Source organism: Phaethon aethereus (assembly GCF_964289735.1).
Source record: "Phaethon aethereus genome assembly, chromosome: 14".
Classification (NCBI taxonomy): domain Eukaryota; kingdom Metazoa; phylum Chordata; class Aves; order Phaethontiformes; family Phaethontidae; genus Phaethon; species Phaethon aethereus.
Window position 1 is genome coordinate 14,465,922 of NC_138590.1, and position 12,235 is coordinate 14,478,156.

General features: G+C 39.6%; 1 protein-coding gene across 1 annotated transcript; it reads right to left on the reverse strand.

The window, feature by feature from the left end:
• Window positions 1-460: 460 nt before the first annotated feature.
• G3BP1 (G3BP stress granule assembly factor 1) lies at window positions 461-10,617 on the reverse strand. Its single transcript, XM_082006312.1, has 11 exons — window positions 10,429-10,617; window positions 9,068-9,149; window positions 8,494-8,667; window positions 7,582-7,672; window positions 7,001-7,094; window positions 6,443-6,647; window positions 5,571-5,672; window positions 4,849-4,960; window positions 4,303-4,428; window positions 4,085-4,194; window positions 461-1,608 (listed from the first exon to the last, which is right to left on the reverse strand). Exons 1-11 carry the CDS (start codon window positions 10,521-10,523, stop codon window positions 1,402-1,404), a joined length of 1,398 nt encoding a protein of 465 aa, XP_081862438.1. The 5' UTR covers window positions 10,524-10,617; the 3' UTR covers window positions 461-1,401.
• Between the last annotated feature and the right edge of the window lie 1,618 nt (window positions 10,618-12,235).

The following is a 12,235-nucleotide window of genomic DNA, read 5'->3' on the forward strand; positions in this document are numbered from 1 at the left end:
TTTTCATCCAGACATTTAACACCACATATCACAGAAGTAATACTGCTTTGTGCAGTACAATGTTACAAGATCTCTTCAACTGAAATTACCCAGTTTTTTATTTTATTTTCAGTTTCATCTTACAGAGACAGTGGAGAGTGTTCCAACAACTTTCTTAATACCATGACAGACAGGCACTTCCGACAAAAATACCATCCATCCATTTCAGGTCTGGCAGAAGCAGAGGATGAAATTAATGCTTAAACTGCAAAAACAACTCTGTTACATACAGTAGTTTGAACTGTAAAGGATGTGACAGAAGAAGTACTTCTGCTTCAGTTCTACTTTTCAAAATCTGTAATGGGGCCTGCCCAGCCTCAAATCAAAGTTATTAAATTCTGCATCCAAAAAGTACTAGTTTTCAATTATTTAAATGCAGCCAAACTGATGAACAGAAGGTGTTAAAAACTTCAGCTATAACTACCTCTACCTAGCAAACCTTGGACTGAAGGAAGAACCTCTTCCCCTTGGAAAAACTCCAACATACTCTTGACTTGATAAAGCAAATCTAGACCTTTTTTATTTTTTTTTTAAAACAATTTGCCAAGACTGGAATGAGAGATAAATAGAAGGCACAACAATTTTGCTTTTTTTTATACAAATACAAACTAAACATGAAAAAAACCTCCCTATTTCAATAAAAAATTTCACAAGTTCAGGAAAAGCGTTTTAAGAGTCAAGTTCTAGACATTTAAAACCTATCCCACGATCCAAAATTTTAAAGTGGTAAAACAGCAGTTCGAATTCCTTTCCGTGATCATGTATCAAAAGAAAAAACATTATACGTATACCCATTATTCCACTTTTACAGCGCCACAAAGAGAAAGGTGAATGTCAATTTTTCAAGTGGCAATATCTCCGGACCAGAGGATGCTCATATGACCCTCAAAGGATAAATCGATAGTTTTGTTTTTCTGCCCTTGAAATACTTGCCAAGTACTATGTTTTCCTACAGGCTCTTGAACACATGCACGTGAAATATTATTCCACTGACTGAAATGCACCCAAATTCAGTAGAAAGGGGGGAGGAAAAAAAAAGAAAATAAAAAGAGACATTCCTTTAGGAAAGACCACTGGTACCAAAAAAATCCAGTCCGTAACTTTGAGGTGAACAAGAAAATTCAGTTCTTTTCTTTTTAAAATCCACTTTTCCTAAAACGTTGTTCCACAAAGCTGGAATCTGGGACAAGGACTAGAAAAAAAAAATCACAAAACCATAACACAAACAAAAAAGGGGCCAAAATAGTATCAAACGTAGCAGTCTATAACAGGCTAGGGCCACATTCCAAGATACCCAAGGCTGAAATTCACAAATCTGCAGGAAAAAGGGTTTGCGCCACCATGTCAACATCCGTGATGCATTCACTGGCGTTGCCCGATCCCCCTTCCAGCTCCAAATCCTGGCTTCTGGGACATTCCTCCCCGTGGAGGCCCTCGAATCCCACCTCCCAGCCCCCCACGAGTGCCTCCAGGTCCACGTGGTCTGTTATCTCTGCGGTCACCCTCCCTGGCAGCTCTTGTTTTCTTCTCCTCCACATTCAGGCGCACCTCTCCCCTGAACATGATGGGCTGCAACAAAAGCAGAAAAGGTACTTTCATTAATGACTCACCAGTAACTCTTCAATGTCAAGCAGATTTCTGCAACCTTGTCTCATATCCTCCTCTCCATGAAAGCAAATTAAAGTGTTTTGCAATTTATTACTAGAAAATGGCAACAGTCAAACTGTATGCCCAGCCTTGTGCTTTACTAGAGAAAATATTAAAAAGATGTGAAAGGACCACTTGAAAAGCAATCTCAGGCTTAACACTGAGATTCTCGCACCTTTCAGAAAATGAATTGAACTATTAGCAGTAATCTACTTTCACTAATATGAGGCAATTCAGTCTGCCACTATGCAGAGTCCCAGTTGATTTTTCTTATGGCATAAAGAATGTCAGATCCTCTTTGCCACCTTGCTACACAGGCCAATGAGGTCTTTCACTTAGGTCAAGCTCAATTTTCTTAGAATTGCAGTGAGAAGTGGTCACTTGACTGGGGAACTTCACTGAAGCAAGAGCAGAGAGGAGCAGAGAGGAGCAGGACTGCAGCATCCCACAAACCCTGCTGCAGACAAAAAGTTGAAGTCTGCAAGAATCTAAGAACTACAGGAATAAGGACTCACTTGTTTCAAGTTATTCCTGCAGTTGCATAACCAACAAGAAAATAAAAAAATATGATCCATCATTGGCACAGGCACAACGCTTTCTCATCAAATGGAAAGACTAGCCATTCAATTCTACTGAACTGACTATAGAACAGATCTAAGGATGAAGCACACTGGCCTCCTCTAGCCACCAGCTGTGCTGGACTAAAAGATCAAAGCATCATGTCAGCCTTATTGCTGACTCCCATGTAAATGCCCACATCTCACATCAGGCAGCAGACATCAGGTTTAGCCTCACTGGCTAACAATCTACCAAAGCCTTTTAAGCTCATTTATAGCAAATCTTACCCTGAAAAACATCCTGTTGTTTCAGGACATGTTTGCTCAAAGCACTGGGCCCATTTGCAAAACAATTTGCAAAGCGGATACTAAAAACAGAATTTAGTGCTGTTCAAGGCAGCATAGATGTGTTAAACTGCTTTTCAGGATTTAAGTCCACATAAAAAAATAAAATAAAAATTTTACTTCAGAAAATCATGCCCATCCATTATGATTTAAGCATTTACATAGGCTTGCAGAAAAGATACTTTGAGTATACCAACTTTGAAAGCTTACTACACATTCAAAGTCTAACTTGGAAGCCAGCATCCACTCTCTTCTCTGGCTCCAGTTACAGAGTGGCACAGCTGAAGAAGTAAACAAAGGCCAAATCCCTCAGCTGAGCATGCCTCTGGCATTCCTTGGACATGAAGTCTGGCACTCGGCTCTTAGCTACCTCTCCCACTGCAAGAGAATTCATGAACAAACATTTCTAGTTTGTTTCAGCAAAAACTCAAAACATGCAAGTTTAAGTCACCACTGAAAGTGTTCACATATTGCTTGCAGCTAAGAAATGGCTTAAGGCACTACTTGTTCCCACACCGACTCAGGCCAAAAAGTCAACCAGATTTACTCAACCTACTTTTAGCACTGGTTTCAAATCACCCATTTTAGACTTTACCCTAGACCACACTAGAATTGCTTAGCCCTCAATAGTAGGAAAGCACTTAAGGAAGCAACTCTCTATCAGCATTCTGATCTTAAATCACCAGCTCCCTGTGAGAGCTTCTAGGGCTGCTGGGCTTCGTATACACTAACCCGTCAAGCATTGCCACAAATGCTGCTGGTATCCCACAGCTAAAGGTGTCTAACCACATGAAATATCCCAAACTCAGACCAAATCTCAAGGCTTAAAAGTCTGCACACTAGTTACTTTTCAATTTAAGAACCGAAATATGCTGGCACTACTGCTGTACAGTACTGAGAAAGCAAAGAAGAAACGATGTCCCTGTCTGGGGAAACTCTAGGTTGTAAGCAAGCACACCCTTGCACAGCTGTTATGGTGCATGCAGATTCATTGCCTACCACCACACTATACAGTCATTGGGTGCATATTTGGCATTAGCAATCACTAACAAGCTGAGCAGGTACCTCCTGCCTTTGTTGGCAGAAATTCTTTTCAACCTGCACACTAGTATAGTTTCTCCCTTTCAACCTCTTTGACAAACAAGCTTCTACTTGTCCACAGGGCCAGACTCTCTCTACTTTGCCTTCCTGAAAGCTTTTTACCTGCTTCCTGTGTAGTGCCCAGCAACTTCCCACTAGAAAAAGGCTCTATAATGAATAAATTCGTGTTCACCTAAGTTGTTACAAGCTATTTCAGTTACAAAAGATTCAATCTGTACAAATGCTGCACAAGTCTCAGTAATAGGAGGGAAAGACATCCTATATACTTTAAGATGCTTAAGAAAGCGCAAAGGAACCAACAAAGAGACCAAGTAGAATCTTTTCTTGTTAGAGTGATCTGAAAAACATTGCCTGTTATTAACAGACCAAAAACCACCGACTAGAAGTTTATTTACCCTGCTGCTAAGGATCTTCTGAACTGGTTCAGGATCATCAAACACCACAAACCCAAAATTGGGGAGCTTTCCACCACTGTTGATACGCAGTTCAACAACATTGCCATAGCCTGCAAGAGAAAAGCCAAGTTCTTGGGTCATACATTAGAATGCTCTGTTGACCACGCTTATGGCTGAAACCCCCAAACCCTGAGTGTACAGCAAAGCAACTAACTTACTTTGGAAAAAGTCTTTAAGTTCAGTTTTATCCACATCGTGGGGAAGGTTCCCAACAAACAGCTGGTGACTGTCTGGGTATCTCACAATGCGTCTAGTTTCCACATCACCTTGTTCACCCTCACGAACTTGAACAGAAAAGTAAAACTTGTTTAAGAAAAACCCGTCCCCACAACAAACAAAAAACCAAGTCATGGTCAGAATTAGCACCTTATAAATGAATCAGAATTCACTCTATTTATCCATTCACATATAAAAAGGTAAGCATTCTACACAACCAAGTTTGTAATTGTTTGCTTTTTATCACCTAATTGAAGCCAAACACTTGAATAGAAACCTAGATACTTCAACAGAATGCTAGTGAAATTCAGCTCTAACCTGCCAGACATTCAGACCAAGATTGTCTAAAATAACCATACCCACAGAAGTAGAAATCATTCACTTAGTGACAAAATTAATGACATTTTAAAAGCTTTAATCATCATATTGCTTCCCCAAAATCATCAAGTGTCAGAAAACAACAGTTTGCTCTTTGTAGCTTCTCTTACTTGGTCTAGGACCCCTCTGTGGTGGGATGCTTGTTCGTTGCTCCCTCACTCGCTGATCCCTCTGAGGTCTCTGAGGTGGGGTCTGAGATTCAGGCTTTGCCTCAGGGCGGGGCTGTATGAATTAAAAAAGAGTTAAGAAGAAAGAATCAGACATAACAGTAGAGTTTGGCTTTTAAGAGCTCACCATCAAGTTGTTGGTAAAATAACTTGAAAATAGGGGGGGGGGGCAGATCATAGGTCTTTCCAACTGTAACTAAAATGCATGTTGGCTCATGTTGGGTTATATGCCAAAAGCAAACATTTCACTTGACTAAGTAAGAATTTCAAAGTCACCCCATTCACACTTATATACAAGAAAGTGTTTCTGCCCAAACTGCAACAGCAGTTACACAGATAGATGGTATTACATAAACTCATTCATGAGTATACAGTGGAAAAAAGTTTTAAAAGTTGCCTCTTTTGTTAAGAGGCTGCAAATCATTTTAGATGGCAGATACATACAGCTCGCATGAACATTCTCTGTTTTTCCCTCCATGATGAACAATTTCTTCTCAAAAGCCAAGGAGTAACATTTTTAAGTCCATCATAAAACATTGAATTTTAAAGTCTTTAGAAACTTAAAATTCAGATCATAAGCAAGTAGATTTCACTATATGTTTCCCCACCTCAGTTTACCATCAGCCCATTTAGCACTTAAACTCCTCTAGGTGCTGGATTCCTACCTGCGAGACTGGTACTTTCACAACATGAGGTGGTATTCCTGATACTGGAACAGCTCCACTGGGTGGAAGGTTCTTACTGGTTACTGATGCCCAGGAAAACGTCTGAAAAAAAAAAATATTGTAACTCAACTTCAGATGCTTTTATCCTTCTGAAATATATCCCTGCTAGTACAGCTCAACAGATATAGGATAACAAATTTTAGCCTGTCCTTGAAATTCTGGAACTAGCAGTTCCCCCACAACTTCATTGTCACTACACCAAAGTCTTTTGAATTGAAAGGATTTGAAGGAAGTCACACCTCTATGCTATTTCTAAATTCTCTGTAGAGTTGGAATAGGACACAGCAGTGGCCTAAGACCAACAATCACATCAAGGTTAAATAAAGTATTGGTTTCCCAAACACTCATTTGTCCACTTTTGCCTCCCTTAACACTGAAGAGTGAGAAAAGTCCCCAAGCAGAAATAAAGTCACATTTCACCCATTTCCTGATTCTCTATGTTGGTTGCAGTCTTTTCATAATTTCAGAAGCTCTGTTTGTAGACAAAGAATCTGAGCCTCTTGCTGCTGCCACAACTCCCATACCTACCAAATACACAAAGCCTTACCTTAGCTCCTGGTATTTTAACTAACTAGTTACTAGCTAGAATTTCAACTACCTGTTATTGTATAGGAACAAATGAGAACAAGGCAAGTGGTCATGAGAACAGTAATTTGAGCAGGGGAAAAAAAATTACTAAGCATTTAAACACTCCTAATTCCAGATATTTTTCCACTCGCCAGAGAGAGGATCATGCTCTGTAAAAGGACAGGAGTATAAAACATACTGATGAAACCACCACATCATACATAAGAGCCATCCACTGTCATTACCCTGGAGTCCTCTTGTACTGCAGGAGCTGGATCAGCAGGAGCTGGAGAAGGACTCTTTTCCACAGTCTCTTCTGGAGCTGACTCTTCTAATACCGGCTCAGATTTTTCTTCCTGCACCTCTGGTTCAGGTTCCTGTTCAGGTTCTGGCTCTGGCTCAGGTTCTGCCTCTGCAGCAGTCTCTTCCAGGTGTTCCTCAATGTCATTGCTATTAGAGAGCACCACAAAAAAGGCAAGAAAAAGAGAATGCTACTTGTCCAATACAGAAGTCAGGCACACCACATTCAAGAGGAAGAACAAGGCTAATCTGCCTACATGAGGCCACATTGCACAGGGATGCCAGTTTCACACTGTTACACTACAGAACAACAAAAGCACTACATCTACTGAAAGTCTAGTCTCTGCATTCAGCCTAGCAGCACTTTGGTTTCAACTGCTCAATAAATAGAAATCTTTCGACTGTCAAAGAGGAAAATCATGAGTAGCAATAACTTCATTTGACCTGTTCTACAAGTAGTTAGTATCACACAACATTGACTTCATCTAGTAAGGTATTATTACCTGACAGCCTGCTCGTAATAAGCACCAGTATCATCAGGAACAGCCTCAGGTGTCTGTTGTCTTTCCTCAGGTTCCTCCCCTTCCTCTTCCGATTCTAAATGTGAAGTAAGAAAAGAAAAAATACACCACACACATCTTTAGTATCCAACACAAGGCATCTTCCCCAACACACAGGTGAAGTCTCTGCAGAAGAGCACATGGGAACCGCTATCAAGATGTGACATGGAACAGATAGTTCCTTATACTTCTGTTATCACTTCAGTTACTCAGTTTTGACCAAGGTCAAACAACACGTTCCAAATACTTCAGAGAAGCAGATTTATAGCCTACAAATCCGATCGCAACTGCTAAAATAAGTCTTACAGTTCATTTAATAAGACACAGAAAAATAACAATCATCTGCATGTCAACTCCTTGCTGGAGTGCAAGGAAACTACAGGCAAGGAAAAAGCCTAGAACATGAAGCTTAACGCTGATCTGCCTTCTCCAGCAAGAAGATATTCTCTGGTCTGGGAATGGAGTGTTGATATAGACCCACAAGCAAATACCAGTACAACCATCCAAAAATTCCTGCTACTCACCCTCTGGAGGCTCGGTGTCAGAGTCACCAAAAACCTCGTCTTGGTAGCGGAAGATATCATTGTGGACATAAAACTTGTTTGCAACAGAACCCTAGAAGCAAATCAAAGGGAAGAACTAATTTAATTACATCAATTGCAGTAATGTAAAAACTGAAACAATGAGAAAACAAGAACAGATTGAGCAAATAATCCTTCCCACGTAAAAAAAAAATTTGCCTCCTTCAACAAAACGTGCATCATTCGGGGGGGTGAGGTGGGGGGTGGGAGGAGGAAGATGCATCATACTAGCAAGTCAAGTATGAATGGAACAATGGGAAAATTAGTGCTTTTAATTCCAATAGCTCACAACAGCGAAAAAGGAGTGAGACCTTTCTGGGGTCTAAAGTATCAATTCTTAGCTCCAAGTCAAAGTGAAAAATAAAGTGATCTTGCAATCCTCCTTATTTCACTATCATTTTCAATCATGTGAACTGTTTTGCTCAAAAAAGGTGTCTATTTATAAATCCACCTCAAATGCTAAGTCAGCGCTTTATACAACAAGAAAGTCTGGAACCCACGTCTTCAAGTGACAGGAAGCATTTTCCTCTTTCTACTAGCTCTTTTCAGTAAGAGGACCAGTTGCTAGGAGGGCAAATCAAAGATAAAATAACTTTAAAACGCCCAAGAAAAAATATGCATCGCGCATACTTAGTGGCCAAAAGTTAATTTACAACTGTAATTATGATATTCAAGGTTAACATACCATCATACAGAAGTAGTATAATTTAAGGAATCTGCATAACATGACTGCAGAATTGTCTGGCAAACTACCTTCCCAGACTAACCCTTCAGATTCCAACACTGAACCAGACAGGCCTCATTAATCCTGACATCAGAAGCACTATAATAACACTAGCACTCAATACAGCATACCTCAGGTGCAAGTACAAATGTTTGCATGAATCTGCGCACAGGCTGCATGTTATTGGAGAGCTCTCCCATCACCTGAACTACAACACCATCATTGAGAGTAGCATGGGCATCCACATGACGAATCTTTGTGTGGCAATCCTTGAAGTTCAGTGACAGCACCTTCTTGTGGATGTCCTATGAAGGAATGGTATACAGATTACACTGCAGAAGCCATTTCTACTAAATTAGCTTTCAAAAAAAACAAAACACAAAAACATAAACCAATTTCAGAATATATTCCCTAACTCTTGAGAGAGTTGGCAGCATGCTCTTTAAGTTTGCTTTGGAAGCAATTTTATATTATGAACTTTAATAAAGGAAGCATATCTTGCCTATTGCTGTTTACAGTTAGATAGTTTTCTCTCTCTCTCCCCCCTCCCCCCCTTTTTTTTTTTTAACACAGAAAGCACTTGGACAAAGGGGGATGAATCACAGCTGGATATGTGTCTCTTCTCAACCCACAAAGTTGACCAAAAAAGAAGGAAAGAACACTAAGGGTTTTTTGGTTTTTTTTTTTTTTTTTTTAAGTACTTACAGATTGCCCATAGACTGCATCAGCTGGTTTTCCATTGGAATCCAAGCCACCATGGACATAGGAAGAATTCTTTCCATAAAACCTGTTGGAAAAAAATATCTTAGCACTAAGCTTTGCTACGCAAGAACATTGAGCTCTACATTACAGTGCATTATGAATAATATACTCGGCAAGCAAGTTTTCTGTCTGAATTATTGGAATACAGCCATACAATTCCATAATCCTGTTAGCAATATGGGGGTATGGGGTTTTGATCAAAGGGGAAAATGCAAAGTTCTCCTCTAAGCTGTAGCATCCAAATATGTCAGATACCCAAACATTAATAGCCAGAACCAAAGTCTCACAGGAGCTAGATGATCCAACCTCATTCTCCCTTTTTCATACAAGGTCCCTAAAGCAACACAGTACCCTGAACACTCAGGATGCCAAAGGCTTCCCCCTCAGGTTCTGGTTTAAAGCTTGAGCAAGAAGCAATGGTACTTTTTTGTTCATCTACAGTAAAGCAAGTACTGCAGGTAAATCTTCCTTTTTGTAACTGTGGGATTACAAGCTAAAATGTCAAAAACATCATGGGACTGCATTCTGCCAGCAGGTGAAAAACTGCAACTGAATTCCATGGCACGTTGTAAACTTTCCTCTGACCCAAATGGACAAGGTCAGGCTGTCCACCTAAGTGCAGAAATACTCTGAATAAGTTCCTGAGATTTTAAGAGAAAAGGTTTCAGAAATTATTTTTCTAGCTATTAAAAGCACAGCAAAACAAAGAGTATCTTCACAAATGAGGTTAGTTCTAGTAATGTAGGATACCTGTCAAATCAAACAGGACCAATTTCTTTAGATAACAGATTGTAGTTTGCTGCACATTCATAATTTCTGATTTTCCTTTAAGAAAGAGCTGCTGGCATAACTGAGACATACTAATACACACACATACACCACTTTCAATGTTCTTCCCCTGTTCAGGGGGCACTGTATCAAGACAAACTACAAAAGATGCTTAACTAAATAACATTTCTCCAGCATTCGTTTATATTGATTACAACTAGAAGTAGCAAGCAACACACTTTTGACTTACATTTTTTCTTTTTTTTTTTTGCTTAGAATTCATGTATAGCAGTATTTCAGTAACAACCAGAACACAGATATTTAAAGAATTCCTGTAATCTTTATTATCTGTATTTTAACCCAGCTGATCAAAATTGAAAGCAAACTAGACACAGAGTCTGTCTTGAGTCAATCAGATTTTTAAGTGTCCAAATTCAGCAAACAAAGATGTGGTAATAAGCTTATTTACCAATTTTAACATATAAATTAAGAAATTCACACAGAAAAACAGATCACAAAGCGAAGCGGAGCTTTACCTGTGCAAATAGTCAGGTGCTTGGTTCAGCAGAGTGTAGTACTGCCTCACGAATTCCCGCCCGACCAGCAGGGGACTTGGCTTCTCCATCACCATTTCTTTGGTCAACTGAAAACTATGGAAAAATCAAAAGCTTCATACGACATAAGCATTTCACATTGCTGTTCACATACTGATAGCATAAGCCACATAATCACAGTAGAAAGCACGCACCAAAACCCATTAGCAGTTTTACCACAGTAAGCAGTTTAACCAATATGTTTTCAGTCATCAGTCTTTGGTGCTGGGGAGAGGACTGCTGGGTACCAAACCAGTGGTGGAAGAGGCTGCATGGGCGAGGGAGATTACCTCATAACATGCCAGCATTTAATCATCCTACATACCCTCAGTAAAAAGCAGGTGGCAAGCAAGTATGGTTCTTCAAGAGGATTTGCTAAGTGGCTAAGTCATTTACAGTCGTTCTAAGTTCTACTTACCTCATTTGACTTCACAATCAGAATTAAAAGTCAGATGTTCTAAGGCAAAGCCTTTGCTACTGTATTAAGGGCGTTTTTAAAAGATCAGAAAAAGTCCAATGTATTTTTATCTGCAGCACAGTACTCCTTCCTTGTAACAAGTGCTGTAGTGGAATATCGGATTATATTAAAATTATTATACTATAAACAAATGCATGCTACTCTTCCCTTGCTTCCACCAGACTCAGAAAATCACCTCTCACTTAAATCCAGAAGACCAGTCAAATGAACAGTACCACCCATACCCAGGGACAAATCAATCTAGGTAACTTCTACCTAATTTCCATGGATCTGTAAGTTACAAAAAGAAAGTATCTGCAGGTAGATTACACAATATGTGTATGTTCAGTGCAAGTCCATGAAAACCAAGGCACATTTCCGTGTCTCCTTCCTTTTCCTTTCAAATACTCACACACACTGTTCAAATTCATACAAAATAGTTTCAAACTGGTAGGGAAAAACACTGATACCAGAGCATATTCTTGCTACCCAATACAGAAACAAAACTAGATTTTCTGCTTCACACTCAACTGTACCAACAGGTAGCAGAATGGGTGCTTAGCGGACAGTTTTGCTGTTGATGTATCACAGACTACATATGATGAAAAAAACTTTCTCCTCATTTTTGACCTCCACTCCCTTCCCCTACACAACACTTGCCCAAACACATGGTACGCAAATTCAATATGCACATACTTCAGGTGTGTTGTGCAAATCAAAACCAATACACTACTAAGTTGAGCCCTCTAAAAAGCAGTTCAGGAGTCATCATTTACTCATCTGCTTTTATTTAAGACCACACAATTATAAATAGCTCCAAGAAGTGGCGGCATCAACTAAAAAACGGAAGTCAAACTAAGTAGTCCTCTAGCACACACTAATCCAGATGGAGTCTGTAAAGTTCGTGCCTAGGCAGGTACGTTAGGACAAGTTTTCCTTTGTCACTATACTTAACAGCATCCTGTATCCTGGGTAAACAGAGTTGCCCACAACTATGATCTGAGTAAAGCGTGGACAGAACACACAGATGATATATTTGAAGACGTGATCACACCCAAACTGCCAGCAATAGTCAGCATGCACCGCATCCAGCTTAGAGATACAGTACACAAATTCCTATCCTGGGAAGTATGCGGTTTAAGGTTCAAAATGAAGATGTAACTACAATGCTATTAATACAATAACAAAATTGCTATAATTTTGCATACATTGATGTGTTTTGCTCTCCCTTTAACACAACCCTCCCTCACACATTTTTTTCTCTTTGTAAGTTTAAAAATAAAATAAATGCAA

Coding starts and splice junctions, on each gene's coding strand:
- G3BP1 (XM_082006312.1), bottom strand. CDS start 10,523: ATGGTGATGGAGAAGCCAAGTCCCCTGCTGGTCGGGCGGGAATTCGTG. Junction 4,961..5,570: donor TGAAAGTACCAGTCTCGCAG/GTAGGAATCCAG, acceptor TAATTCATACAG/CCCCGCCCTGAGGCAAAGCC. Junction 4,195..4,302: donor ACTTAAAGACTTTTTCCAAA/GTAAGTTAGTTG, acceptor TTTCTCTTGCAG/GCTATGGCAATGTTGTTGAA.